This window comes from Anguilla rostrata, chromosome 1 (genome assembly GCF_018555375.3).
Source record: "Anguilla rostrata isolate EN2019 chromosome 1, ASM1855537v3, whole genome shotgun sequence".
Taxonomy (NCBI): Eukaryota; Metazoa; Chordata; class Actinopteri; order Anguilliformes; family Anguillidae; genus Anguilla; species Anguilla rostrata.
Window position 1 is genome coordinate 72,440,637 of NC_057933.1, and position 25,000 is coordinate 72,465,636.

At 51.3% G+C, this 25,000-nt stretch overlaps 1 protein-coding gene across 3 annotated transcripts in view; it reads left to right on the forward strand.

Annotated features, from left to right (window-relative positions):
- cicb (capicua transcriptional repressor b) overlaps positions 1-25,000 on the forward strand; it is a 46,514-nt gene that overhangs the window by 16,416 nt on the left and 5,098 nt on the right. For 2 of the 3 annotated variants that reach the window (XM_064298383.1, XM_064298392.1), the window contains exons 3-18: positions 11,925-12,074; positions 13,006-13,195; positions 15,235-15,346; positions 17,375-17,557; positions 17,715-17,847; positions 17,964-18,154; positions 18,263-18,401; positions 18,881-18,978; positions 19,492-20,512; positions 20,802-20,899; positions 21,247-21,407; positions 21,715-21,902; positions 22,007-22,477; positions 22,602-23,014; positions 23,629-23,786; positions 24,582-24,733. In XM_064298383.1, coding sequence (XP_064154453.1) covers positions 11,925-12,074; positions 13,006-13,195; positions 15,235-15,346; positions 17,375-17,557; positions 17,715-17,847; positions 17,964-18,154; positions 18,263-18,401; positions 18,881-18,978; positions 19,492-20,512; positions 20,802-20,899; positions 21,247-21,407; positions 21,715-21,902; positions 22,007-22,477; positions 22,602-23,014; positions 23,629-23,786; positions 24,582-24,733 — 3,858 coding nt within the window. The remainder of the gene's footprint in view (positions 1-11,924; positions 12,075-13,005; positions 13,196-15,234; positions 15,347-17,374; positions 17,558-17,714; positions 17,848-17,963; positions 18,155-18,262; positions 18,402-18,880; positions 18,979-19,491; positions 20,513-20,801; positions 20,900-21,246; positions 21,408-21,714; positions 21,903-22,006; positions 22,478-22,601; positions 23,015-23,628; positions 23,787-24,581; positions 24,734-25,000) is intronic. The other variant, XM_064298403.1, reaches the window with a different exon arrangement.

Genomic DNA, 25,000 nt, shown 5'->3' on the forward strand with positions numbered 1-25,000 from the left:
GTGTCATGGGTTTGAATTGCATCTCCTGGCCCTGAGGCTGCACTAAATGTCAACAGAATCATGAACTAACAAGTCCCAGGGTTCCTTTGTCCAAAAATCTGGTTCCCTCAGCCAGGAAACTCAAACTTGGCCACGAAAGGATGTTTTAACAAGACAACAATCCCAAGCATACCTCAAGAACAGCTGAGAAATGGCTTACTTGACCACAAAATTGCCGTTTTGCAATGGCCATCTCGGTTTCCAGAAACTGTGAGGTTGCTGCCCAGTCTGTTCACGAAACTCCTAAAATGCTTGTAGAAGGTGATTCAGCAGTCTTACCCTGACAGAGGGTGAACAAAGTACTGAAAGTGGGTGTGCATAAGTGTGCAATTTGAAAAAAAAAGTATTCATTTGGTCGATTCAATTCAGTCGTTATCATTTAATGAAGTATAATATTTCCACATTCAAAAATGTAGCCTAAATATAGCTCTGCGCTTGCAATTTATTTCAGTCTTTTTTTGTTCATCTTTAAGAAGGGTGTGGGTCGTTTTTTTTGGAAGCCGCTGTATTTATTTTAGTCACAGAACAGTTGACGGTTGGTCCTAACTGAAAGCGCTCGCGCGCGTGCTAGCGTAGCGTTAGCGTATCGGCTCGCGAGGCAGACGGTTGGCTGCGCTGGGCGGTCTGTTCCCCATTTGCATGCGGAGTTTTTCATGAGGCGGCTGACGCTGGGTTGACTGCCGCGGGCTACGGCCAGGGTGCCACGCCCTGGGTTTGAACTCGCTAGTCTGTCCCCCTCCTGTGACATGAAATACAGCCTCACATCAAAGAACAGGCCTACTGACAGACAGACAGACAGACAGACAGACAGGCAGGCAGGCAGGCAGGCAGGCAGACAGACAGACAGGCAGCGGCAGGCACAGCAGCAGGCAGGCAGACAGGCAGGCAGACAGACAGACAGGCAGGCAGACAGGCAGGCAGGCAGGCAGGCAGAGAGGCAGGCAGAGAGGCAGGCAGGCAGACAGACAGACAGACAGGCAGACAGGCAGGCAGGCAGGCAGAGAGGCAGGCAGGCAGGCAGGCAGGCAGGCAGGCAGGCAGGCAGACAGACAGGCAGGCAGGCAGACAGACAGGCAGGCAGGCAGGCAGACAGACAGGCAGACAGGCAGAGAGGCGCTCTCACACCCAGGCTACTCCCGCAGGAGGGAGGAGGAGTCACAGAAGCTCCTCCTCCTGGTCTCCGGCTGTGTACAGAGTGTGTGCGCTGTAGCACACTGCGGGGTTCTCCTCACACCCCTGCTCCAGCGGGGCCGTACGGACTCCTGGCCTCCACAGGGCCTCCCCAGCGCCTCCCCAGCGCCCCCCCCCCCAGCTGCACCCAAACCCGCTGGGTTAACGGCTCAGTCCTGGCTGGAGTTTAACTTCACCCTGCCGAAGACTGCAAGGAAGGCCCGGTAACCGCTGTGGCTGCCTTGTCTTGTACTTGCGGATGCTTATTCCTGATGTTCTGATGTCTAATTCGTGTGTGATACGCCCCCTTTCATATTGTCGTGTTTCTTTCACGCTCGAGTACGCAGCAGAGCAGTATACCTCATTAATACTTGTGAGTAGTTCTCTCTCTTTCTCCCTCTCCCCATTTCTAACTTTCTCCTGTCTCTGTCCTGAGCGTTCAGCTGCCCGTTTTTTTATAGACTGGCACTGCCACCCGGTGGAGAGAGTGTGAAACTGCGCCCCTGTGAAGCATAAAACTGCTTTGATCTGCCAGGGAGTTCGGTGCTGACTGCCATTCACACGTAAGGAGTGAGAAGACGCAAATAGACTCAGATTCACACAATTCGGCTATTTGGGGTCTCAGTTCACTCTTGAAATCAGTCCTTCACATCTCATTGCCTTCGTGAAGAGATTTGTCTTATTTTTAGCAACACACGCAAGTGTGCGTGCGCATACAGACAGACAGATACACACACACACACACACACACACACAATTAGTCAGACAGACCTCTTGTCACCTAGACTGTGTGCCACTGCTCTTTCATTAAGAGAAGGAAGGTGGGGGCGATGACTCCAGTCACCCCCAAATTGTCGTGAGGTCCGGTACCTGCGATGCTGTTGCCATGGAAACAGGCGGCGGGATGGGACGGAGCTGTGACGGGAGGCTCCGTGGCGGGGTGGCGGGGGCAGGTCTGGGCGGAGCGGGCAGGGCTGCGTGGGCACGCGGGCACGGGGGAGTTTGACAGCTCTGCGCCCGCGCGGACCACCCTGTCAGCTCCTGATGGCAGCGGTAACACCCACACACTGGCACTTCTGCGCCCGGAGAGATGTGCTGTGCGGTGGGAGTATCTCTGCCTCTTTCTCTCTCTCATTTTCACTCCCCTGTCTCTCCCTCCCCTCCCGTTCTCTCCCCCCTCTCTCACTCTCCCTGTCTCTCTCCCTCCCTCCCTCTCCTCCCACTCTCTCCCTCTCCCTTTCTCTCCCCCCTCTCTCTCCCTCTGCCACCTCTCTCTCTCCCTGTCCCCTCTCCCAGTCTTTCTCTCCCTCTCCCTCTCCCCCCTCTCCTACTCTCTCTCCCTCTCCCCTCCCTTTCTCTCTCCCCTCTCACCTTTTCCTCTATCTCTGTCCCTCTCCTCTCCCTCTCTTTTATGTTCTTCTCCGTCTTCATTTCACTCTATCGAGAAGGCGCCTTTTTGCCTCCTTGATCAATACGGTGTATCTCAACCACAGATATGGAATTACCAGATCGGATAAAGGCTCATTTTTCATTTCTTGTAAAGTGATCCCTTGCGATATGCTGTCCTGACAGGACGCGCACACAAAAGCACCTGACAATTCAAGAATCCGTCGCAGATAAAGCATTACAAAGAATTACTGCTGAATTTGTGCGGCTGGAGGCTCTGGTGTGATTCCCCCCCAGCAATGGCACACTCTCTCGCAGACATTTACACGCTTCGGCTAATTAACAGAACCATTCTTCTCAATTCTGTTTCTGTGCTTTTAACTCTCTGCCTCCTTGGCTGTCAGTGTTCATTTGCGGGAGTTTCACTGAACCCTCTCTGCCACATCCCTCTTTCAGTTAGCACATCCTGGCGCTAACGTTAGCACATACTGGCACCGATGGTAGCATGTACTGGTGCTAATGTTAGCACATATTGGTGCTAATGTTAGCACATACTGGCACCGATAGTAGCATGTACTGGTGCTAATGTTAGCACATACTGGTGCTAATGTTAGCACATATTGGTGCTAATGTTAGCACATACTGGCACCGATAGTAGCATGTACTGGTGCTAATGTTAGCACATATTGGTGCTAATGTTAGCACATACTGGCACCGATAGTAGCATGTACTGGTGCTAATGTTAGCACATACTGGCGCTAATGTTAGCACGTACTGGCGCTGATGTATTTCAAAGCCCATGGCTGTTAAAAGGAACAATCCATCTGTGTCCCAGTGGGGGATATATAGTCTTTGGTTTGACTCCTGTTTTGTTGTAAGACACCAGATATCAGAGCTTTCCAGGGGTCTTTTAAAGCGCTGTCCTGGATCCCCTTCCGCAAGGTGTATAATGGAGAGAATGCTTGTTTTCATGCAAATACAGTATGTGTATTTCAGAAGCTTATATTTGTTGAGAGAAAAGAATGTGTGAATAAAATGTTGATTTGTTTGAAGGCATGTGGACGTGACATCACACTAGCATGAGTCACTGGTTTTCATTTCCAGTCAACCTGTGAATGTCTGTACAGTTCAGTTCGCTCCAGGCCTGTAAGGGTTAATGACTTGTTTACAACCAATGTGGGTGTCAGCCTCTCATGAGATGGTGGCACTTACTGTGCCCTGATTGGCTGGAGACTGGTGTTTCCTTCGTCATCACTGGATGGTCAAAAGGCTCCTCCCTCCATTGTGTCTGACTCTGATTGACAGATGCCTGAAAGGCCTGACTTCTTGACACTTTGGGTGCCAGATGGCCCATGCTCACATTCTGAGTATTTATGCCCATGAGTGTGCTTGTTATTTCAAAGAATGCGTATGTGGCATATTTGGCTTGTGTCTTGACAAATGTACTACTACATTTGTACATTGTACATGTGCACTTATACAACAGTACAGCTCAAATGTGTGTGTGTGTAGAATTTTTGTCGATGTGTAGAGTGCTTGCTTTTCACTCTCATTTAAAAAAAATCCCTTTTCTCTGACTTTAATGACTTCTCCACCCTTCCTACCATAAGAGAAGCTCTGTTTTCACAACTTGCTCTCCCCTCTCCTGCTTCTCCCACCCCCCCTGCACAGAATGACTCTCAGTCTATTTTTATACTCCTGACTCCCTCTCTTTTCCCTTCCCACCCATTTTTCCCTCGCTTTCCAACCCTCTCCCACTATTCTCCACCCAAGTGTGTGAACATGTGTGCCTCTTTGTTTGAATGCGTGTGTGTTTGTGCGTGTGTGTCTCTTTGTATTTCTGTTTGAATGTGTGTAGGCTATGTATGCGTGCGCCTGTGTGTGTAACTGCGTATCTTTGTTTGGAGTGCCTGTGTGGGTGTGAGTGTGTGAGAAAGAGAGAGATATAAATTGTATTTATGTGCATGTGTGTGCACATTTCATAGTTTTTTTTATGTGTAGCTCATGTGTGTATGACTGGGACAGATGTTTGAGTGTTTGTGTGTCTATGTCTGTGTGATTGCTTTCTGTGTATGTGTGTGTGTGTGTTACAGATGTGTTTGAATGTTTGGGTGTATGTTGTATGTTTTACTGATTTATGTTGCCTGTGTGTGTGTGTGTGTGTGTGAGAGAGAGAGGGAGAGGGAGGGAGGAAGGAAAGGAGGGAGAGAAAGATTGTGTGTGAGAGAAAGAGGGAGAGAGTGTGTATGTATGAGAGAGAGGGAGAGTGTGTGTGTGTGTGTGTGTGTGTGTGTGTGTGAGAGAGAGACGGAGAGAGAGAGAGAGGGTGTGTGTGTGTGTGAGAGAGAGAGAGAGAGAGGGAGAGGGAGGGAAGAAGGAAAGAAAGGAGGGAGAGAAAGATTGTGTGAGAGAAAGAGGGAGAGAGTGTGTATGTATGAGAGAGAGGGAGAGAGTGTGTGTGAGAGAGGGAGAGGGTGTGTGTGTGTGTGAGAGAGAGAGAGAGAGACTGTGTGTGTGTGTCAGTGTTTGCTATCGCTGAGTTCTTGGGGGAAATGAATGCTGTGGTTTCATTGGGCTGGTTATTGTGGAAAATGACATCACTGTTCGCTTGGGCCGTGTGCTCCCACGCCCTCTCTCTCTGTGATGGCACCGGGTGACACAGCCACTGAGGGGCATGCTCGCTTGACTCTGTTATTCACACACAGTGGGCAGGTGTGTAGGCCACCAGGGCACACGGGCACCTCGTTAAACGTGTGGCATGTGGAAGCGGGCCAGCACACACTGGCTGTTTGAAGCATACCGTGATGCCCGCTTCTACAGTAAGCCACGGTGAGAGCAGTTTAAAATATGCAGACGGCTGTGACGTCTTTCCCCAGCCGTGTTGGTTTAACGTACTTCAGACATATTTGCCTTCCAGTACTGTTTATGACTACTTGCTAAGACTGGGTAAAGACTGGATGTATGAGGACACACATGACTTATACCAGCAGTTTATATCGACGCTGAATGTGGAAATCTGTTTAAAACTTCCCTTGTTGAATTAATGCGGGAGGCTCTTTTCAGACCTTTCCCACTCTTTATTAACCCCATACAATAGTTTGAAAGAAATGGGCCTGGAACTCTCGCCATTAGACCCAGATCTTGAACCTATGAACTCATTCTAGAACATGTTATGTAAATGAGCCAGACTTGCATTGAGGTGCCCATTCAAGAAGACCCCCATGCCTTTGATCTGCAAGAGGCTGTTGTAGAAAGGAATGATCATACTGTAGGCATTTGTGTAATAATATTCTTTCATTTTGGTAGATTTTTTATTAATTAATTCATTAATTATGTTTTGCTTAATATGTTGCTCTTCCATTCTCTTCTACTGATGTATTTTTCTTTGTTCAATTATAGGCAGTCAGGATGTTGCCTATGTTACTTATTAATATTACAATGTCACACAGCAATTTCAGTACTACTATGACTACTACTAGCTGTTACTAGTAATGGTTTAAATGGCTTATTCTTTCCTCCTCCACCTTTTTCTTCAACTGAGAAATTGTGCAAGAGCTGCTTATTTGGTTTATCGGAGTCTAATGTCCACTAGGTTCAGTATATTTCTGAAATGACATGAAATAGTGGTGCTTAGGAAGGGATCTGTGCTGTAATTCAAATGTAGGACCAAGCCTGGAAATAGCACATTATAGAACCCGGTTAACGTAATAAGGGTTACAGTAATTACATTACATTACATTACAGGCATTTAGCAGACGCTCTTATCCAGAGCGACTTACACAACTTTTTTACATAGCACTTTACATTGTATCCATTTATACAGCTGGATATATACTGAAGCAATGCAGGTTAAGTACCTTGCTCAAGGGTACAACGGCAGTGTCCTTACCCGGGAATCGAACCTGCGACCTTTCGGTTACAAGCGCAGTTCCTTACCCACTGTGCCACACTCCGTCCTAATGGAGGTATGGAGGTAATGGAGATTAGCTCACCTGAAAAAATATATATTTATAGCTAGGCCAGTGCTTGGTGATTAATAATGGCTTATGAAAACTGAGTTTTTTGAAAATCCATAATCAAACCTGTCTTGTATTTGGAGTTTATTGCGCCCTCTGTCCTCTAATGGTAATAGTTGGTACTGCGTTTCTAGTTAAGACCGCAGCTTTAGTGGGAGGGTGCTTCTTCTTACTTGTGTCAAGTGATTTGTTGTCCTACATCTGTGTATCCGAACTCTATTGGTGTGCTGAGCCATCGATCTCTACCAACGTAGAGGCCATTCCAATGAGAGAATTGTGTGGGTGGGATTATGAAAAGTATCCTTTTCGGATCGAGTGAGGTTGTTCTTTGCGGGCCAATAGTTGACCGCCAACTTCTACGTCAACAATGGGACTGAATAACAAGACGACCAATCGCTACTCATGCCCTAATTTTCATTTGAGTATTAATATTTAGAAGCTTCTTTGATGGCAGCGGCCAGTGAGAGCCTGAGAACCAGACATAGTGGGATTTGCATATGACTGACATTCCAGCGCATGTACAGACCAATCACAGGCTGAGGCGGCACGATAAGAGGAGTTCCATTGACCAATAGGACTCCGTGGTTGAGGGGAAAGGGGTGGGGCAGGGTTGGGCGAGGTTGACACACTGAGAGCGAGAGGGGGCAGCCTAGTTTACAACGGGAGAAAGAGGGAGGGAGGGAAAGAAAGAAAGAAAGGACGAGCGAGAGGAGGAATCGAGGGGAAGAGTCGAGTTCAAGTGAATGATGTTGTGATACAACGACTTTTACTACGAAGACCTGCCGATCTGACTGAAGGGAGCGTACGCTGTGTAGCTTTGGGTTGCTTCTGCGTGGAGTGACCTGCTGCAGTCCCGGATTGCGCTGGACTTTACGGGCTGTTATTAATTATTATAGCTAGCTTGCTAGTTGGCTATCGAACCGTCATTTCCACAACTCTGAATCAGAGCATCTCTGCTTTTCTACTATTTTTTCATCACGTCGTTTTGTTCAGTTTAGAAAGGCGAGGGATTGGACAATGGTCCTTGGCTTTCTGTCATCGGAATTGAGATTATCACTGCTTGTGCTGTTGACATCGTCTCGGTGAAATTGTTTTGCAGCGATATTTTGTTTTCGATTTCTTCGTTGGTGGAGGTATAGACGGAGGATAGGAGGGAGGGAGTCCTGAAGGTTGTATTGCAAAAAAGAGAAGTCAGTACCTAGCACTAGAGAGTAGCGTTAGCAAGGAAGCTAAAAATGAAAGATTTCTTGCTAAATGTAGCTACTTAGCTTAGTAGCTGCAGAAGCTAGATTCAGGCAGCTGTTGTGTGGGGAAAACACCTGGATTTGAGCTGGTTTGTTGTTGGCACATAATGACTGAGATCAATATTTTATATTAATAGCTGTTCCTAAAATGAGCAAATGCAGTATTCGTATTACAATCGACTGCTCATTGTATAACCTAGGCATGATTTTACGTTGTATTTGTAGCTATTGTTCCTTCATTGGTTCGTGAACAATGCAATTCTCAATCCCAAATACATTGTAAAATTCGGCGTCTCCACAATATAGTTTCGCTGATATAACGTAGCTAGGAACTGTAACTTGGTTAATCACACCACGGATAATTAGATCACCACATAAACAAAGAGCCAACTAATAGCTAACCAGCTAGGGAAATGATATAGAAGAGCATCAGTACATTCAGAGCCCGGTTTATCCCGTCCGTGTGCCATTGCTTTCCCTGTTGGATTTTAACTTCATAGCTGGCCATTTTATCGTTTGTATTGATACAGAAAGAAAAATCAACAGAATTCAGTTACGTCGGAGTTGCATCACTTTAATATTTTCATACATATCTTTGACATTAGTATTTTAATCATTCATTAACTACACGGGAAGAATCAAGGCAACAGATGTTTTAGATGTTGGTTGTAACATTAGCTAGTAGGGAGGGAAGGTAGTCGCGACATGAGAACAACCCACGTTTCGCAGGCTGTGTTCAGTGCTGCGGGTGCAAGGCCAGGGGCGTTCCCGGGGGGACGGACCAGTTTGGAGCGGAGTTGTTGAAGGGGCCAGTCGCTTTGCTTACAAAAACTGAACAAGCAGTACGATTCTGTATAGATGCTGCATTAGTGCTCTGGCAGGTCCGTTTTGTACACAGGTTGTTTCAGCAGCGTTATTGGAATAGCGTTATAGTACTGCAGCTTGTGCACTTGACTGTCATAAACCCGTGCTGTCACCGATGTTGACGAATCTTTCTTTACTTAATCATATCTAGTTATAAGACCTCAACAAACTCAGAATAAAGTAATCAAACTAGGGACATCGACATGTAAAGGAGTATTTGTTGTGTATTTCGTAGCCAACTGCATTTTGGCACAGAAACTAACTGGCTTTTTATTATTCAGTGTTTTTGAAATAAGTTTAGGATAAGTTCGTTACTGCTCGCTTGTTTTTTTTTCAATTTTTTGGTAATTAGCTATCCCTTTTCTGTCAGCAAGCTAGCTAGGTAGATACCATTGTTAGCGAATTAGGTATTGGATACACAGTGATTATATCTTGCTAACATTACTCTAATTTGAGAATGTTAACTGCATAAAAAAACCAACGCGGTGGTCCTTTGGAGTTCGTGTTGCCTAACCCATTAGCTCTCTTGGTAAATATCACAAGCTAATGTTGGCTAGCTAGTCAGCTAGGTAACCATTAATAAAGCTATTGTCGTAGCTGCCTAACGTTAGCTGCTAGCCAATTCGCAATCACCAAGAACAGTGCCTTTTATTTAATAAACGAGGTATAGATTAAAACGAGTTTTATCTTTTGTTTACTACAGCTAGACATCCAAGTAGCTTGTGTTAACCATCTTCGTCGACCACATATTTGGTTAACGTTAGCTGTGGTACAGGTATCACTGGCGAGCAAGTCGATTCATACGCACTATTGTTAATTTAAGGAACACAGTTAATTATGTTGATTTTGTAATTTCCGTTCGAATAATTTTGTAAACACATCCTGTGTTGTAACACTGACACGCATTTATACCGTGGAAATTCAAACGCTGCCCGGTTAGCCTTTTGATTCCGGTCGGAACACTACTCAAAGCCGGGGATTTGAAAGGCCTAACTTAACCCATTCGGTAACGCATTGACTCGTCAATGTAAACAAACAGGATAAGGGATATTAATGACAGAAAAATGACGCAAGTGAAATCCAGAATCGCCGAGTTAATACTAACAATGTTTTACGCGTTCCGTCGTTGAATAGACAAACATGAAATTCGACAAGCAAGCAACTTTATCACAGATTTCTGCCAGTTCACAGAGCAACCTACCTAGTGTTAACATGTTTTGACTCGAACTTGTAATCCTAACTGGCTAGTTGGCTAACGGTAGCGAGCTAAAATTTAAGTACGCAACACTGCGAATAATCAACGGCGACGTCAGTCGGATCCAGGAAGACGGATACACTTGAAGCTGGCTAGCTGGATTGCAACAGAAATAATTAAATAAAATTTAAAAAAATAAATAAATTGCATCAGCAGCGAAGACAAAACTGGGAGGTCGGCCGCTTCACTTTTTGTCAGCTTCTGAAGACAAGCAGCGAAGTAACTGAGAACGCACGCGCACACACAGCACCAAGAATGACCAAGTACTTTCATCCATTCCAGCCTATTGCAACGGATGTCAATCACTTTCGTTATTGATTTCCCGGATTCTCAAAATTAACATTCAAGGATTTCTTTTTTGTGTGAAGTAGCCTTATATGGCATTGTATTATTATTTTTTTCTTCAAATAACGTACATAGACAAGTGACAACCGTTCCAGAAACCCTGTCTTTGCAGCGATGTTCTCGTCTGAAAGTCCTCAGTATCTCCGACAAGGACTGAGCATGTTCGGTTAGTAATTCTTATTCCTTAAATCTTCAGCCCAGAGTGAATCTGTTGTGAGTGATCGAGGTTACAGCTTATGAAAGCTAGTTGATGTACAGGATGATATTCGCACTTATTTATTCTTGAGGAAATAACTTTATTCTGGTATGCGGTAACGTTTGTTGTCAACTCTCTTAATTGCTCATTGGGCACGTTGATGCCACAGAATAAGTTGATGACAAAAATACCTCGTTATGTCCATTTCAGTGTTGGTTCCAGTGAATATGTCTGTGATCATGTGCACTGTGAGAGAATGTGAATCATACAATTAAGTTCCTCAGAAAGACTCCCGTTTTATATAGGGAGTGTTGGTAAATCCCAGAAGTGCTCAAATCTGGTTTAGTTCCCGTTTTGCTTTTTAAACACCTAATCTTTTAAAGGTCATTGGTAGGAATTATAAGACATCCAACACCACAGTGCAATTGGGCTGTTAGTATATTTGCACTAATTTATTAATGAAAGTAGCCCCGACAGACAAGTCAAAACAAATGGTCATTGTTTTTAAAATCGAATCATCCAGTGATTACTAATCTCGGTACAGACATGACTCACCTAATTCATCACTGCTGTTCCACCTCGTCCGTGATATTGAACTCGGGGAAAGATCGATCCTCATTGGCTCAGAGGAGAAACAGCACTGGGACCTCAGGGCCACCTGACCGTAATGGCACCTGCAGAATGTGCGAGGGGCTGGCCAACGTCAGTTTGCTTTTACTGGTAACGGGACACAGTTTCAGATGCGCAGCCTGATGTTAGCTGATAGCGCCGAGCCAGTTGATACTAGGCAGATGTGAGCGAGCGGTGTCTGATGATTCTTCATGCGCGCTGTGCCCAGAAGACCCAAGGCGGGCTTAAGGCGCGGTTCAGCTTGTGTTTAAAACAATAAAAGCCGAGTGTTAACGTGGACGCGCCGAGCACCACCTGCTCTGTGAATCCCGGTTCTTTCCACAGTGTTCTTTCACAGACGTGTACTGGCTTAACAGTAATGATCATCACATTCAATGATAATTGCGAGGCAGACTGAAGTTAGCATGGAGAAAACGTGCTTTGGTGCCCTGTGGGCTGTACTGCCGTTGAGTTATCATTGGAGCAGTCACTGCTGCTTCTGCCCACTCAGGTCTTTGTTACGTAAGGTCTGTGGGGTGCGCATGGTACACTTTTGTTGTTTGCCAAAAAAATAGGGCAATGTTTGTGACTTCACCTTAACTGGAGATATCGCGGGTGCATTTCCCTGTAGTTCAAATGTGTGTTGAGAGACAGTTTTTATTTGATTAGATTTTTTTTATAGGCTTATGTCTTCTCATGAAAGATTTTGATTAACAGATCCATCGTTCGTGTATAAAAATGTCAGTTTTTATTTATTTATTTTTACAGTGAAGGAATAACTCATTTCTTTCTTTCTACAGTGTGGACCAATGTGGAGCCACGATCTGTGCCAGTGTTTCCTTGGCATTCATTGGTCCCTTTCCTGGCACCCAGCCAATCAGATCCAACAGCCCTGCCTGCAGAGGGCCAGCAACCTGTCAACCACCCACAAACAACCAATCAGAACAAAGGTAATGTACGAAGTGCACAGGATCAGAAAGCATAGGAATCGTTTCGACGCAGATGTTTTTGTGAAAATGTACCAGCGTCGTTCAAAAATTTATGCAGAGATGACAAATGTTGTTTTCTTTCACAATCTGTAATGAAAAAAAAAATCAGCATAGTGTTTACATCAACAGCGAAGGTTGTAACGGCACATTTGTAAATTCCTTTGCTTAGCGTTGCTGATTCCTGTTAACTGCCAGAGCTTTAAACTGTGCTTTCACATTTCATTTCCTGGTTACATAAACTGTATTTCTGTTGGAACAGTGCATGACCTGGTAAAGCACACAGGTCAAGGGTGCACCTGTAGTGGTCCACCCCAAACCCACAAACCAAAAAAGGCCTCCTCGCGATTTCACAACACAGCGCAGCTGTACATAGCGTCTGTCTCGAGGCACCTTCACTATCGTAAATTCTGTTCCGGTCTCCGGCCATCTGTAGTGAGAGTGTACTGTGCTTCAGCCTCTCCCTGCAGCTGAACCTCTCTCTCTGTCTCTCTCTCTCTCTCTCTCTGCCTCTCTGTCTCTCTCTCTCTCTCTCTCTCTGCCTCTCTGTCTGTCTCTCTCTCTCTCTGCCTCTCTGTCTGTCTCTCTCTCTCTCTCTCCCTCTCTGTCTGTCTCTCTCTGTCTCTGCCTCTGTCTCTCTCTCTCTCTCTCTGCCTCTCTGTCTGTCTCTCTGTCTCTCTCTCTCTCTCTCTCTGCCTCTCTGCCTCTCTGTCTGTCTCTCTCTCTCTCTCTCTCTGCCTCTCTCTCTCTCTCTCTCTCTCTGTCTCTCTCTCTCTCTCCCCCTCCCCTCTCTCTCTCTCGCTCTCTCTCTCTCTCTCTCTCTGTCTCTCTCTCTCTCCTCTTCTCTCTCTCTCTCTCTCTCTCTCTCTCTCTCTCTCTCTCTCCTGTGCGTTAGAGTTCCAGTGCGGCTCGGTGCTGGTGAACGACGGTAACGCGGCCGCCCCGGCCCCAGAGAGGGGGCCGCCGCCCCGCCCCCCTCCCTCCTGCGATGACCCCCTTCCAGAGAGAGAGAAGGACCGAGAGAGGGAGAGGGAAACTGAAAGAGAGAGGGGGGACAGCGAGACGGAGAGCGACGTGGATGACCCGTAAGGGCCCGTGTGTCTCTGTTTGTGAATTTCGCCGTCCGGATGAATGGGGGGAATAACCTTTGTGTAAATGATGTGCCGTTATTGTGAACTGTCCTCTGCCGGTGCTTGCTCGTAATCTGAAAGCATTGTGAATTTCGTATCTGTCTTTTGTGTGTGTGTGTGTGTACGAATGTGTGTGTTGTTGTGCGCGCGCGCACGCAAGTGTGTGAGTGTCTGTATGCGTGAGCACGCATATATCTAAGTGTTTGTGAGTGTGAGTGTGCGTGAGTGTGTGCGTGAGTGTGCGTGAGTGTGTGTGTGAGTGTGTGAGAGTGTGTGTGTGAGTGTCTGTATGCGTGAGCGTGCATATATCTAAGTGTTTGTGAGTGTGTGCGTGAGTGTGTGTGAGTGTGTGCGTGAGTGTGTGTGTGAGTATGTGTGTGTGTGTGTGTGAGTGTGAGTGTGTGTGAGTGTGAGTGTGTGTGTGAGTGAGTGTGAGTATGTGTGAGTGTGTGTGAGTGTGTGTGAGTGTGTGTGAGTGTGTGTGAGTGTGTGTGTGTGAGTGTGTGTGAGCGGGAGTGTGTGTGAGTGTGTGCGTGAGTATGTGTGAGTGTGTGTGAGTGTGTGTGAGTGTGAGCGTGAGTGTGTGTGAGTGTGTGTGTGAGTGTGTGTGAGTGTGTGTGAGTGTGTGTGAGCGTGAGTGTGTGTGAGTGTGAGCGTGAGTGTGTGTGAGCGTGTGTGTGTGTGTGTGAGTGTGAGTGTGCGTGAGTGTGTGTGTGAGTGTGTGTGAGTGTGTGTGAGCGTGCGCGTGAGTGTGTGTGTGTGAGTGTGTGCGAGCGTGCGCGTGAGTGTGTGTGTGTGTGAGTGTGTGCGAGCGTGCGCGTGAGTGTGTGTGTGTGTGAGTGTGTGCGAGCGTGCGCGTGAGTGTGTGTGTGTGTGAGTGTGTGCGAGCGTGCGCGTGAGTGTGTGTGTGTGAGTGTGTGTGAGCGTGCGCGTGAGTGTGTGTGTGTGTGTGAGTGTGTGTGAGCGTGCGCGTGAGTGTGTGTGTGTGTGAGCGTGTGTGAGCGTGTGTGAGTGTGTGTGAGTGTGTGTGTGTGAGTGTGTGTGAGCGGGAGTGTGTGTGAGTGTGTGCGTGAGTATGTGTGAGTGTGTGTGAGTGTGTGTGAGTGTGAGCGTGAGTGTGTGTGAGTGTGTGTGTGAGTGTGTGTGAGCGTGTGTGTGTGTGTGTGAGTGTGAGTGTGCGTGAGTGTGCGTGAGTGTGTGTGTGAGTGTGTGTGAGTGTGTGTGAGCGTGCGCGTGAGTGTGTGTGTGTGTGAGTGTGTGCGAGCGTGCGCGTGAGTGTGTGTGTGTGTGAGTGTGTGCGAGCGTGCGCGTGAGTGTGTGTGTGTGTGAGTGTGTGCGAGCGTGCGCGTGAGTGTGTGTGTGTGTGAGTGTGTGTGAGCGTGCGCGTGAGTGTGTGTGTGTGTGTGAGTGTGTGTGAGCGTGCGCGTGAGTGTGTGTGTGTGTGTGAGTGTGTGTGAGCGTGCGCGTGAGTGTGTGTGTGTGTGAGTGTGTGTGAGCGTGCGCACACGCACGCTCTTGCGCTTTCATGCCAGGGTGCATTCATGCGTACCGGTCGAATGCCTGTTCAGTCAGGATGAGCATGGCTAGATGCTGATAAGGAATGTGGCTGGCAGTGCAGAATGATGCTGGGGGAACCAGGGCTTGTGCCTCAAAGGTTCAGGGTTCGAGTCCCAGCCGTGGATACTGTAACCTCTGTTAAATGCTGAAAAGTGAATGTACAACTTGCCAATAAAAACGTACCGTAAAGGTTGCAGCGCTATAAAGGAACCCAGCGCTATTGTGGCTCTTGTTTATGTACCGTCTAAATGAGCTGTCCGCTAAAACCTGAATATGAATCATTTATAGCTTGTAAACCTCGTGAGATTATTGCCTCCCTGCCGTCCCGACTTTATTGCAGACGTTCAGAGTAATTGAAAGGCTCGTGACTTTGTGCCGTAACTCTTGTGTGAGGTGTGAGTTTTGCCCGTGTGAACGCGCGTTGCTCTTGCGTTCAGGTTCTTTCCCAGCGTGGTCCCCGATCCGGCGCTTTCCGTGTCGCCGGTGAAGAGACGCACGCAGTCGCTGAGCGCCCTGCCCAAGGACAGCGACAAGAACAGCCCCAGCAAGGTACAGCGCTATTCTGTCTGTCTGAGCTATGCTGTCTGTCTGAGCTACGCTGTCTGTCTGAGCTGTGCTGTCTGTCTGAGCTACGCTGTCTGTCTGAGCTATGCTGTCTGAGCTACGCTGTCTGTCTGAGCTACGCTATCTGTCTGAGTTATGCTGTCTGAGCTACGCTGTCTGTCTGAGTTATGCTGTCTGAGCTACGCTGTCTGTCTGAGCTATGCTGTCTGAGCTACGCTGTCTGAGCTACGCTGTCTGTCTGAGCTACGCTGTCTGAGCGACGCTGTCTGTCTGAGTTATGCTGTCTGAGCTACGCTGTCTGAGCTACGCTGTCTGTCTGAGCTACGCTGTCTGTCTGAGTTATGCTGTCTGAGCTACGCTGTCTGTGTGAGCTACGCTGTCTGTCTGAGTTATGCTGTCTGTCTGAGTTATGCTGTCTGAGCTACGCTGTCTGAGCTACGCTGTCTGTCTGAGCTACGCTGTCTGTCTGAGTTATGCTGTCTGAGCTACGCTGTCTGAGCTACGCTGTCTGAGCGACGCTGTCTGTCTGAGTTATGCTGTCTGAGCTACGCTGTCTGTCTGAGCTACGCTGTCTGTCTGAGCTACGCTGTCTGTCTGAGTTATGCTGTCTGAGCTACGCTGTCTGTCTGAGCGACGCTGTCTGAGCTACGCTGTCTGTCTGAGTTATGCTGTCTGAGCTACGCTGTCTGTCTGAGCTACTCTGTCTGTCTGAGCTACGCTGTCTGAGCTACGCTGTCTGTCTGAGCTACGCTGTCTGAGCTACGCTGTCTGAGCTACGCTGTCTGTCTGAGCTACGCTGTCTGTCTGAGCTACGCTGTCTGTCTGAGCTACGCTGTCTGTCTGAGCTATGCTGTCTGTCTGAGCTACGCTGTCTGTCTGAGCTACGCTGTCTGAGCTACGCTGTCTGTCTGAGCTACGCTGTCTGTCTGAGCTACGCTGTCTGTCTGAGCTATGCTGTCTGTCTGAGTTATGCTGTCTGAGCTATTCTGTCTGTCTGAGCTACGCTGTCTGAGCAATGCTATCTGTCTGAGCTACGCTATCTGTCTGAGCTACGCTGTCTGAGCTACGCTGTCTGTCTGAGCTACGCTGTCTGAGCTACGCTGTCTGTCTGAGCTACGCTGTCTGTCTGAGCTACGCTGTCTGAGCTATGCTGTCTGTCTGAGCTACGCTGTCTGTCTGAGCTACGCTGTCTGAGCTACGCTGTCTGTCTGAGCTACGCTGTCTGAGCTACGCTGTCTGAGCTATGCTGTCTGTCTGAGCTATGCTGTCTGTCTGAGCTACGCTGTCTGTCTGAGCTACGCTGTCTGAGCTACGCTGTCTGTCTGAGCTATGCTGTCTGAGCTACGCTGTCTGTCTGAGCTACTCTGTCTGTCTGAGCTACGCTGTCTGAGCTACGCTGTCTGAGCTACGCTGTCTGTCTGAGCTATGCTGTCTGAGCTACGCTGTCTGTCTGAGCTACTCTGTCTGTCTGAGCTACGCTGTCTGAGCTATGCTGTCTGTCTGAGCTACGCTGTCTGAGCTACGCTGTCTGTCTGAGCTATGCTGTCTGAGCTACGCTGTCTGTCTGAGCTACTCTGTCTGTCTGAGCTACGCTGTCTGAGCTATGCTGTCTGTCTGAGCTACGCTGTCTGGTGAGGGTCTGGAGTCTGTTTACTCAGTTCTCTTTCTTTTATCCCCACTCCTTCTCTCCCTCATCCCTCTTTCTCTCACTCCGTCCATCCCTCTCTGCCTTTCTTGCCTTCCATCTATCACTGTATCTCTCCCTCTTTCCCTCTTTCACTCCCTCCATCCCTCTCTCCTTTTCTGTCTCCCTCTCTATACCTCTCTCTCCCTCCCTCCCTCCATTCCATCCCTTCTGTCTCCCTCCCGCTCTCTTGCCACCCTCCAACTTTTGCTCCGTCTCCTTGCTTCTCTCCCTCCCTCCCTCCCTCTGTCTCCCTCCCTCCTTCCTTCCCTCTCTCTCCCTCTGTCTCCCTCTCCCTCCCTCCCTCTCTCCCTCGCTCCCTGCCGCAGAGAGAGAAGGACCACATCCGGCGGCCGATGAACGCGTTCATGATCTTCAGCAAGCGCCACCGCGCGCTGGTGCACCAGCGGCACCCCAACCAGGACAACCGCACGGTCAGCAAGATCCTGGGGGAGTGGTGGTACGCGCTGGGGCCCAAGGAGAAGCAGAAGTACCACGACCTGGCCTTCCAGGTGAGCGGGGAGCCGACGCCCGTCGAATAACCCCCCCCTCCCCCTGCGAGCGTCCTCGCTTCCTGCCTGCTCTTGTTTTTCTGACTCATCCCTTTGTTCCACTCTTCCTCCCTCCGTCTCCTCCACCCCTCCCCCCCCCTCACTCCCTCCGTTCCAGGTGAAGGAGGCCCACTTTAAGGCACACCCGGACTGGAAGTGGTGCAACAAAGACAGGAAGAAGTCCAGCTCGGAGGGTCGCGGGGTGCCTGCGGGGAAGGACATGCGGGAGAGGAGCATGTCGGAGACCACGGGTGAGGAGGAGGCGCCGGGGAGGCGGGGGAGGCGCGCGAGCGAGCGCGTCTGTACGCGCTCTTCTGACCGCGCCCTCTCGTGACCCTGCTCTCCCTGTCTCTCGCGTTCCCCTCAGAGCCTCCGTCCGTGTCCCTCGGGGTGGACCTGAAGGGGGCGGGGCCCGGGCTGGCGGGCGTGGCCGAGCGGGGCGCGGGGGAGGGGCACTCCGGTCAGCTGACCCGCCCGCGCGCCTTCTCCCAGAGTGCAGTGCACAGCCTGGAGAGGAGCGAGAGGGGGAACAGCCAGGCGCTGGCGGAGCTGGCGCAGGTACGAAGGGGGGGGGCCCGTGGCTCTGTTCACCGTGCGTTTTGTCTGGGACGTCCCGGTTGGCTCACCCTTGTCTCCTCGCCCCCCCTCTCTCCGGGCTCTCTCCAGATGTGCGGGGACGGAGGGGGCCAGTTCTCCGGCCGCCCCCCGACGCTCTCTCGCTCCCAGCGCGGGGTGAGCGAGGACATGACCAGCGACGAGGAGCGCATGGTGATCTGTGAGGAAGAGGGAGACGATGATGTCATCGGTGCGTGTTCACTACCCCCCTCCCCCCCCTCCTCCCCCCCTCCAGTGTTCACCTGAGGGGTGACTGTACACTGCGTATACCAGCCTGGCTCTTTGTTTCTCTCCTCCTCCTACTCTCCTTTCCCTCTCTCTCTTTCTTTCTTTCTCTCCGTCTCCCTTTCTCTCTCTCTTTCATGTTGTAGTGTTCTGGTAATTGTTTGGACTGTTTTATGTTGTATAGTCAGATTTATTGAATAAAATGCTCTTTTTGTTTTTGTGTGTTTGTTTTTTTTTGGGGGGGGGGAGGGGGTTTGTGGTAATTTGTGGGTACCTTTTCTTCCTGTTGATAAAGGGAAGGCCTTGATACAGCCGCTAAATGAAGGTCAGCGTGACACAAGAGAAAGCCCAACCGTTAAGTGGTAATCTCCATATTTGGCACCGTGTTTATCCTCTCTTTATCTCTCTCTCTCTCTCTTCTCCCTCTATCTCTCTCTCTCACAGAGGACACTTTCCCTGGCACTGCCATTGATCTCAAGTGTAAGGAGAGAGTGACGGACAGCGAGAGCGACAACGGCTCTGGGGATGAGGCTGACCACAAGGTAGCTGTCTGTCTGTCTGTCTGTGTTTCTGTCTGTCTGTCTGTCTGTCTGTGCCTGCCTGTGTTTCTGTCTGTCTGTCTGTCTGTGCCTGCTTGTGTTTGTCTGTCTGTCTGTCTGTCTGTGCCTGCCTGTGTTTCTGTCTGTCTGCCTGTGTTTCTGTCTGTCTGTCTGCCTTGGCTGTGTTTTAGTCTGTATGTGTCTGTCTGTGTCTGTGTATCTGTCTGCCTGCCTGCCTGCCTGCCTGTCTGCCTGCCTGCCTGCCTGCCTGCCTGTGTTTCTGTATGTCTGTCTGACTGTCTGCCTGCCTGTGTTTCTGTCTGTCTGCCTGCCTTGGCTGTGTTTTAGTCTGTATGTCTGTGTGTGTCTGTCTGTGTCTGTGTATCTGTCTGCCTGCCTGCCTGCCTGTCTACCTTTGTCTCTGCCTGTCTGTCTGTCTGTCTGTCTGTGTCTGTGTTTCTGTCTGCCTGTCTGTGTTTGTCCACGTTGACTCTGGTTTCCGTGTCTTTGTTTCAGCGCGTCTTTGCTCCAGTGATCTGCTCCTCCTCCTCCTCGTCCTCGCCCTCCATCTCTCACTCCTCCTCCATGGGGAGGAGCGCCTCTCTCTCCTCCTACCCCTCCAAGCGCTATGGGGATGGGGGCAGCGGTGGCGGCGGGGGGAGCTCCGAGCTCAGGAGGAAGAGAGGGATGGAGAGCGGAGGGGGCGGAGCCGGAGGGGGCGGGGCTCCAAGGGAAGGGATGAGAGGAGGGGGCGGGGGCGGAGTGGAGGGCGGGGGAGGAGGGGCCCCGCCCTCCGTTTCGCTGTCCCCGTCCGGCGGCCGGTCGGTCATCTCCAGCGGGGCCCCTGTGGGGCTGTCCCCGCTCCTGGGGCTGGGGGGTGTGCGCGTGGCCTCCACCGTGGTGACCAACGTGGTGCGGCCCGTGGTGAGCACGCCCGTCCCCATCGCCAGCAAGCCCCGCGAGGGCCGGTCCGCCCCCAGCCCGCTGCCCCCCGACAGGAAGCCCGCCCCCCTGCCGCCGCAGGCCCAGCTGCTGATAGGAGCAGGAGGAGGAGGGGGAGGGGCGGCCGGAGGGGGCGGGTACTACTCCTCCTCGTCCTCCCCCATCCCCGCGGGTGCGGGGGGCGGGCAGGGGGGGCTGGTGACCAATCTGGTGCTGGGAGGCGCCTTCCCCAACCAGCCCACCGTACAGCTCATCACCCCCCCGCCGGCCCCCCCTCACTCGCTGCCCGCCCCCTCTCACGGCCACAGCAACGGGCCCCTGCCCCTCTCCCTGCTTCAGCCCCAGTCTGTCCCGGCCACCTCGCTGGCGCCCCCCGGCGGGGGCAAGGCCATCACGCAAGTGCAGTACATCCTGCCCACCCTGTCTGCCAGCAGCAACCCCAAGAGCCCCTCCCCCCAGCAGACCGGCGTCTTCACCCTGCCCACAGCTCCGCCCACCCACGTCTCGTTGGCCAATGGGAAGCAGTCGGTGGCTGGGCAGGTGACGGGCTATGCCTCGAGTCCGGCGGTGGGAGTGGTCAGCTCCGTGGCCAGAGGTGAGGAGGGTTGGGGAAGGTTTGGGCGTACGTTAGTCCAGTGTTCTCTCGTGGTTTTATATGGTAGTCTTGCCTCTTCAGAAACAGAAGACAATGAACGATTCGTAAAGAGAATTCCTGGAGACTGCATTCAGTTTCATGTAGATTGTGTGTTGTGTAGGTTGGAAAAGAGGGGAGGAGAGAGCAGTAGAGTGGGGGAGTGGGAGGGAGAGAGAGAGAGAGAGAGAGAGAGAGAGAGGGAGAGAGAGAGAGATTTATCCTTCAGCGCTGTCGTTCTCTTGCTCCACAGTTCAAACGCCGTCTCTAGTCTTTCAGGGCAAGTTGGTGGTCCCCAAGGGGAGGGTGATCCCGCTTCCTGTCCAAAACGGCGCTCAGCCAGAAAGCAAGGTGAGCCCCGCCGCTCTCGCTAGCGCTCTGACGCCGGCACTCGTAACCATGGCGACTGTTGTGATGCGTTTGGCAGACGGCGCGAACAGGACGGCGACTTACAGAACGCGAGAATGCACAGAACCGGGACACGGAGGCCCGGTTTTACAGTTACTGAACACCTGAAATGTTGTTAAGCCTAAACTCAAAAAATGCATTATTCCTCTTTTTGAAATGGGCCAGTGCGCGTAAAGTGCTGTGTTTTGTGGCCTTTGAAATGTGCCGGCGTGAGAAATTGCAGCCCTGCTTGATGTGACCCCTTTAGAAGGGCCCAGTAATAGCCCTGCCGCTTTGTGTCTCCTCCGCAGATAATCCAGATTGCCCCCATGCCGGTCGTCCAATCGCAGCTCCCGTCCGGGGGGGCAGTGCATCCTGGGAGCCCCTTTCCCGTTTCCATGGGGACGGCCACGGTGATGGCTCCAGGCTCCGCCCCCTCACAGACTGTGCTGCTGCCACCCCCACCCACGAGGTACCCGCTGCTGGACCGCGCTCCACTCCACTCCGCCACCCCCACACTTCTGCCCAGTCTCTGCACACTGTGTTCGCTCCTGACTGTTCTCTCTGTCTCTCTCTCTCTCTTTCTCTGTCTTTCTCTCTCTCTCTGTCTCTCTCTGCCCCTCACTCTCTCTCTCTCTGTCTGTCTCTCTCTCTCTCTTTCTCCGTCTTTCTCTCTCTCTCTCTTTGTGCCTCTCTCTGTCTTTCCCTCTCTCTATCTTTGTGCCTCTCTCTGTCTCTCTCTGCCTCTCTCTCTCTCTCTCTCTCTCTCTCTCTCTCAGGTTCACATACGTTCAGTCCACACCAGGAGGCCCTGCCCCTTTGCCTCTGGTGTCCACGACAACCGGCTCCTCCCCACAGCAGACCCCTCCCCCTCCAGGGTCCACCTACGTGCCATCGCCCCTGGCAACTCTGGGCTTCACTGCTATAGCGCCCCCTGGCCAGGCCTTAGTGCAGCCGCAAATCGCAGGTCAGCGTGACACGCAAGAAAGCCCAAAAGTTAATCGGTAATCTCCACATTTGCCACTGTGTTTATTCTTTCTCTCTCTCTCTCTCTCTCTCTCTCTCTCTCAGGGCAGCCTCCTTTGCTGGCACCGGCTCAGTCTCCTAACTGCCCCCCGCTGTCTTCTCTACCCACCCCCACCTCTGGAGCTGGGGGGCAAATAGTTACTGCCATTTACCCTCCCCCCAGCATCACCATGGCAACGGGAGTGATGTCCATGACGACGGTGCCTCCCAGCGTGGTGTACACAGTGTCCAGCCCCTCGGCCCTCTCCCCCCACGGCCTGCCCAAACACACGCACCCCCCCCAGCCCGAGAGACCGTCGCACGCGCAGTCTCACTCGCCCGCGGACAGACCCCCCCACGCCCAGGCCGAGAGGCAGACGGACGCGCAGGCGCACCCGCAGGCAGACAGACAGGTGGACAGACAGCCCCACCCTCAGTCCCAGCCCTGCAGCAAGCCCAGCAGCGGCTCGGCGGTGACCTCCAGTGGCTCGGCCGCGTCACTGCAGGCGAGCAGTCCTCCCCTGCCCTCGCATACAGGTAAGAGGCGCAGGCCCCCTTTCCCTGCTTCCCTTCTCTTTTTCCTTTCCCTCTCCATTCCTGTTCTGCCTTTTCACCCTTTCACGTTTGTTGAGCGTCTTTTTTTCTGGTCTTATTCCGTCAGGCAGTGCACCGGGCACCCCCAAGCTGCTCCCTGTCCCTCCCAGGACCCCTCAGAAAGTGAAGGCTGCGGTTGCCAGCATCCCCGTGGGCAGCTACGAAAGTGGGGGTCGAGGGAGGGAGCGGGAGAGGGACAGAGAGAGGGAGCGGGAGAGGGACAGAGAGCGGGAGAGAGAGCGGGAGAGGGAGAGAGAGAGGGAGAAGGACCGAGAGCGAGAGCGGGACAGAGAGAGAGAGCGGGAGAAGGAGAGCAGCAGCAGCGCCGGCAGCCGCTTCTCGTTCGAGGCGGAGAAAGGCGGGGACGCCGGCTCCCCCCCGCCCCACCCCGCCGAGGAGGGCCCGCCGGACACGCCCTCGGAGGGGCGCGGCGCCGGGGAGCTCCCCGCAGGCCGCGGCAAGGACGGGGGCGCCAAAGAGGTGAGACCTGCCCCCCTCCGCCGTCAGCCAAACTTCAACCCTTCCTGCTGATTACAGCCACTGCACAAGCCTTAAGTCAGAGTCAAGCTGTGTTGGACTGGAGTGTGGGAACCCGTACTGAACATGTAACAAAATAGTATACTAAGCATGCTAGATGTAAACCTTAATTGTACCTCAAGTGTTCTTAAGTATGAAGTAGTGTACTTCAGGTGTACCTCAGCACACTGCTTTTTCACACGGGTAGTGAATGCTGAGTGCGAGGCTGGGCGGAGAATGGGCAGAGAGAATGTGTGGATGGACTGAGGCAGCCCTCCTGTGAGTGAGCCTGTGCTGCTGGAGCCGGAGCTCGCGGCTAACCGGACAGGAATAGAGCCGCAGAGTGTCTGCAGCTAGCGCCTCAGGCCCACACTCAGGTCAGGGGTCGGCGCGCTGCGGTGGGCTAGCGCCACGGAGAGCTGCGCTACACGCTCCCACTGCTGCTCTTCTGCTGCCTCCATCACCCACTCCCTCCCTCTCTCTCTCTCTCTCTCTGTCTCCTCCTCACTCACTCCTGCTCTCTCTTTCCTCTGTCCCTCTCTCCCTCTCTATCTCTCCTTCTCTCTCCCTCTCTGCAGACCGGGTGGAGGGAGTCCCTCCCCTCCTCGCCCTTGCCTCTGCCCTCAGGGGCGGAGCCGGCGCTGCCACCTCCGCAGAGTGACAAGGATGCGCCCGCCCCCAAGAAGGTGAAGGCCCGCCCCCCGCCGCTCAAGAGGACCTTCGACTCCGTGGACAAGTGAGTGACGCGTTTAAGATCAGATGGAGGCGGTGGAGGCTGAAAATCTGGGCCCGTCTGACTGGGGTATTTATGTCCAAAATCAGCCTGGTCCAACATCAGCTGATGAAAAAGAAAAACACAAAATACTCAACAAAGAATAACGAATAAATACTAGAAAAGGAAACAAGTTGTGATGTGATAACTCTATTGCCATGTATGATGTTGGTGTGTGTTATTGGTGTATGATGCAGGTGTATTATATTGGTGTATAATGCTTGTGTATGATGTTGGCGTATTATATTGGTGTATAATGCCGGTGTATGATATTGGTGTATGATGCAGGTGTATCATGTCGGTGTGAGATGTCGTTTTATGATATTGGTGTACAGTGCCGGTGTATGATATTGGTGTATGATGTCAGTGAGTGATGCAGGTGTATGTTGGTGTATTATATTGGTGTATGATGCAGGTGTATTATGTTGGTGTATGATGTCGGTGTGTGATGACGGTGTATGTTGGTGTATTATATTGGTGTATGATGCAGGTGTACTATGTTGGTGTATGATGTCGGTGTGTGATGCAGGTGTATGTTGGTGTACTATGTTGGTGTATGATGTCTGAGTGATGCAGGTGTATGTTGTCAGTGTGTGATGCAGGTGTATGTTGGTGTATGATGTCGGTGAGTGATGCAGGTGTATGTTGGTGTATGTTGTCAGTGGTGTGCAGTGTATGTTATTATTTGTGTATGTATGATTGTCATGGTGCGTGTATGTTGGCTTTGGCAATGCTGGTGCCACTCTGTGTGTGTCCCAGGGTTCTCTCCGAGGTTTACTTTGAGGAGCGCTTTGCGGAGCTGCCCGAGTTCCGCCCGGAGGAGGTGCTCCCCTCCCCCACCCTGCAGAGCCTGGCCACCTCCCCCCCCGCCATCCTGGGCAGCTACCGCAGGAAGAGGAAGAACTCCACCGGTGAGAGAGTGAGAGAGAGAGGGAGGGAGGGAGAGGGGAAGCATGGCATAGAGAGGGTGATCGTGGGCACTCATGAGAGAACGCGAGAGAGATGGAGAATGAGAGAGAGGGAGAGAACAAGAGAGGGAGAGCGAGAGGGAGCGAAAGAATGAAAGAGGGAGAGAATGAGAGAGAATGAGTGAGAGCAATTGAGGCAGAGATAGAAAATGAGGGAGGGGGGGAGGAGTGAGAAATTGAAATTGAGGGAGAGGAAGCGCTTCACCAAGA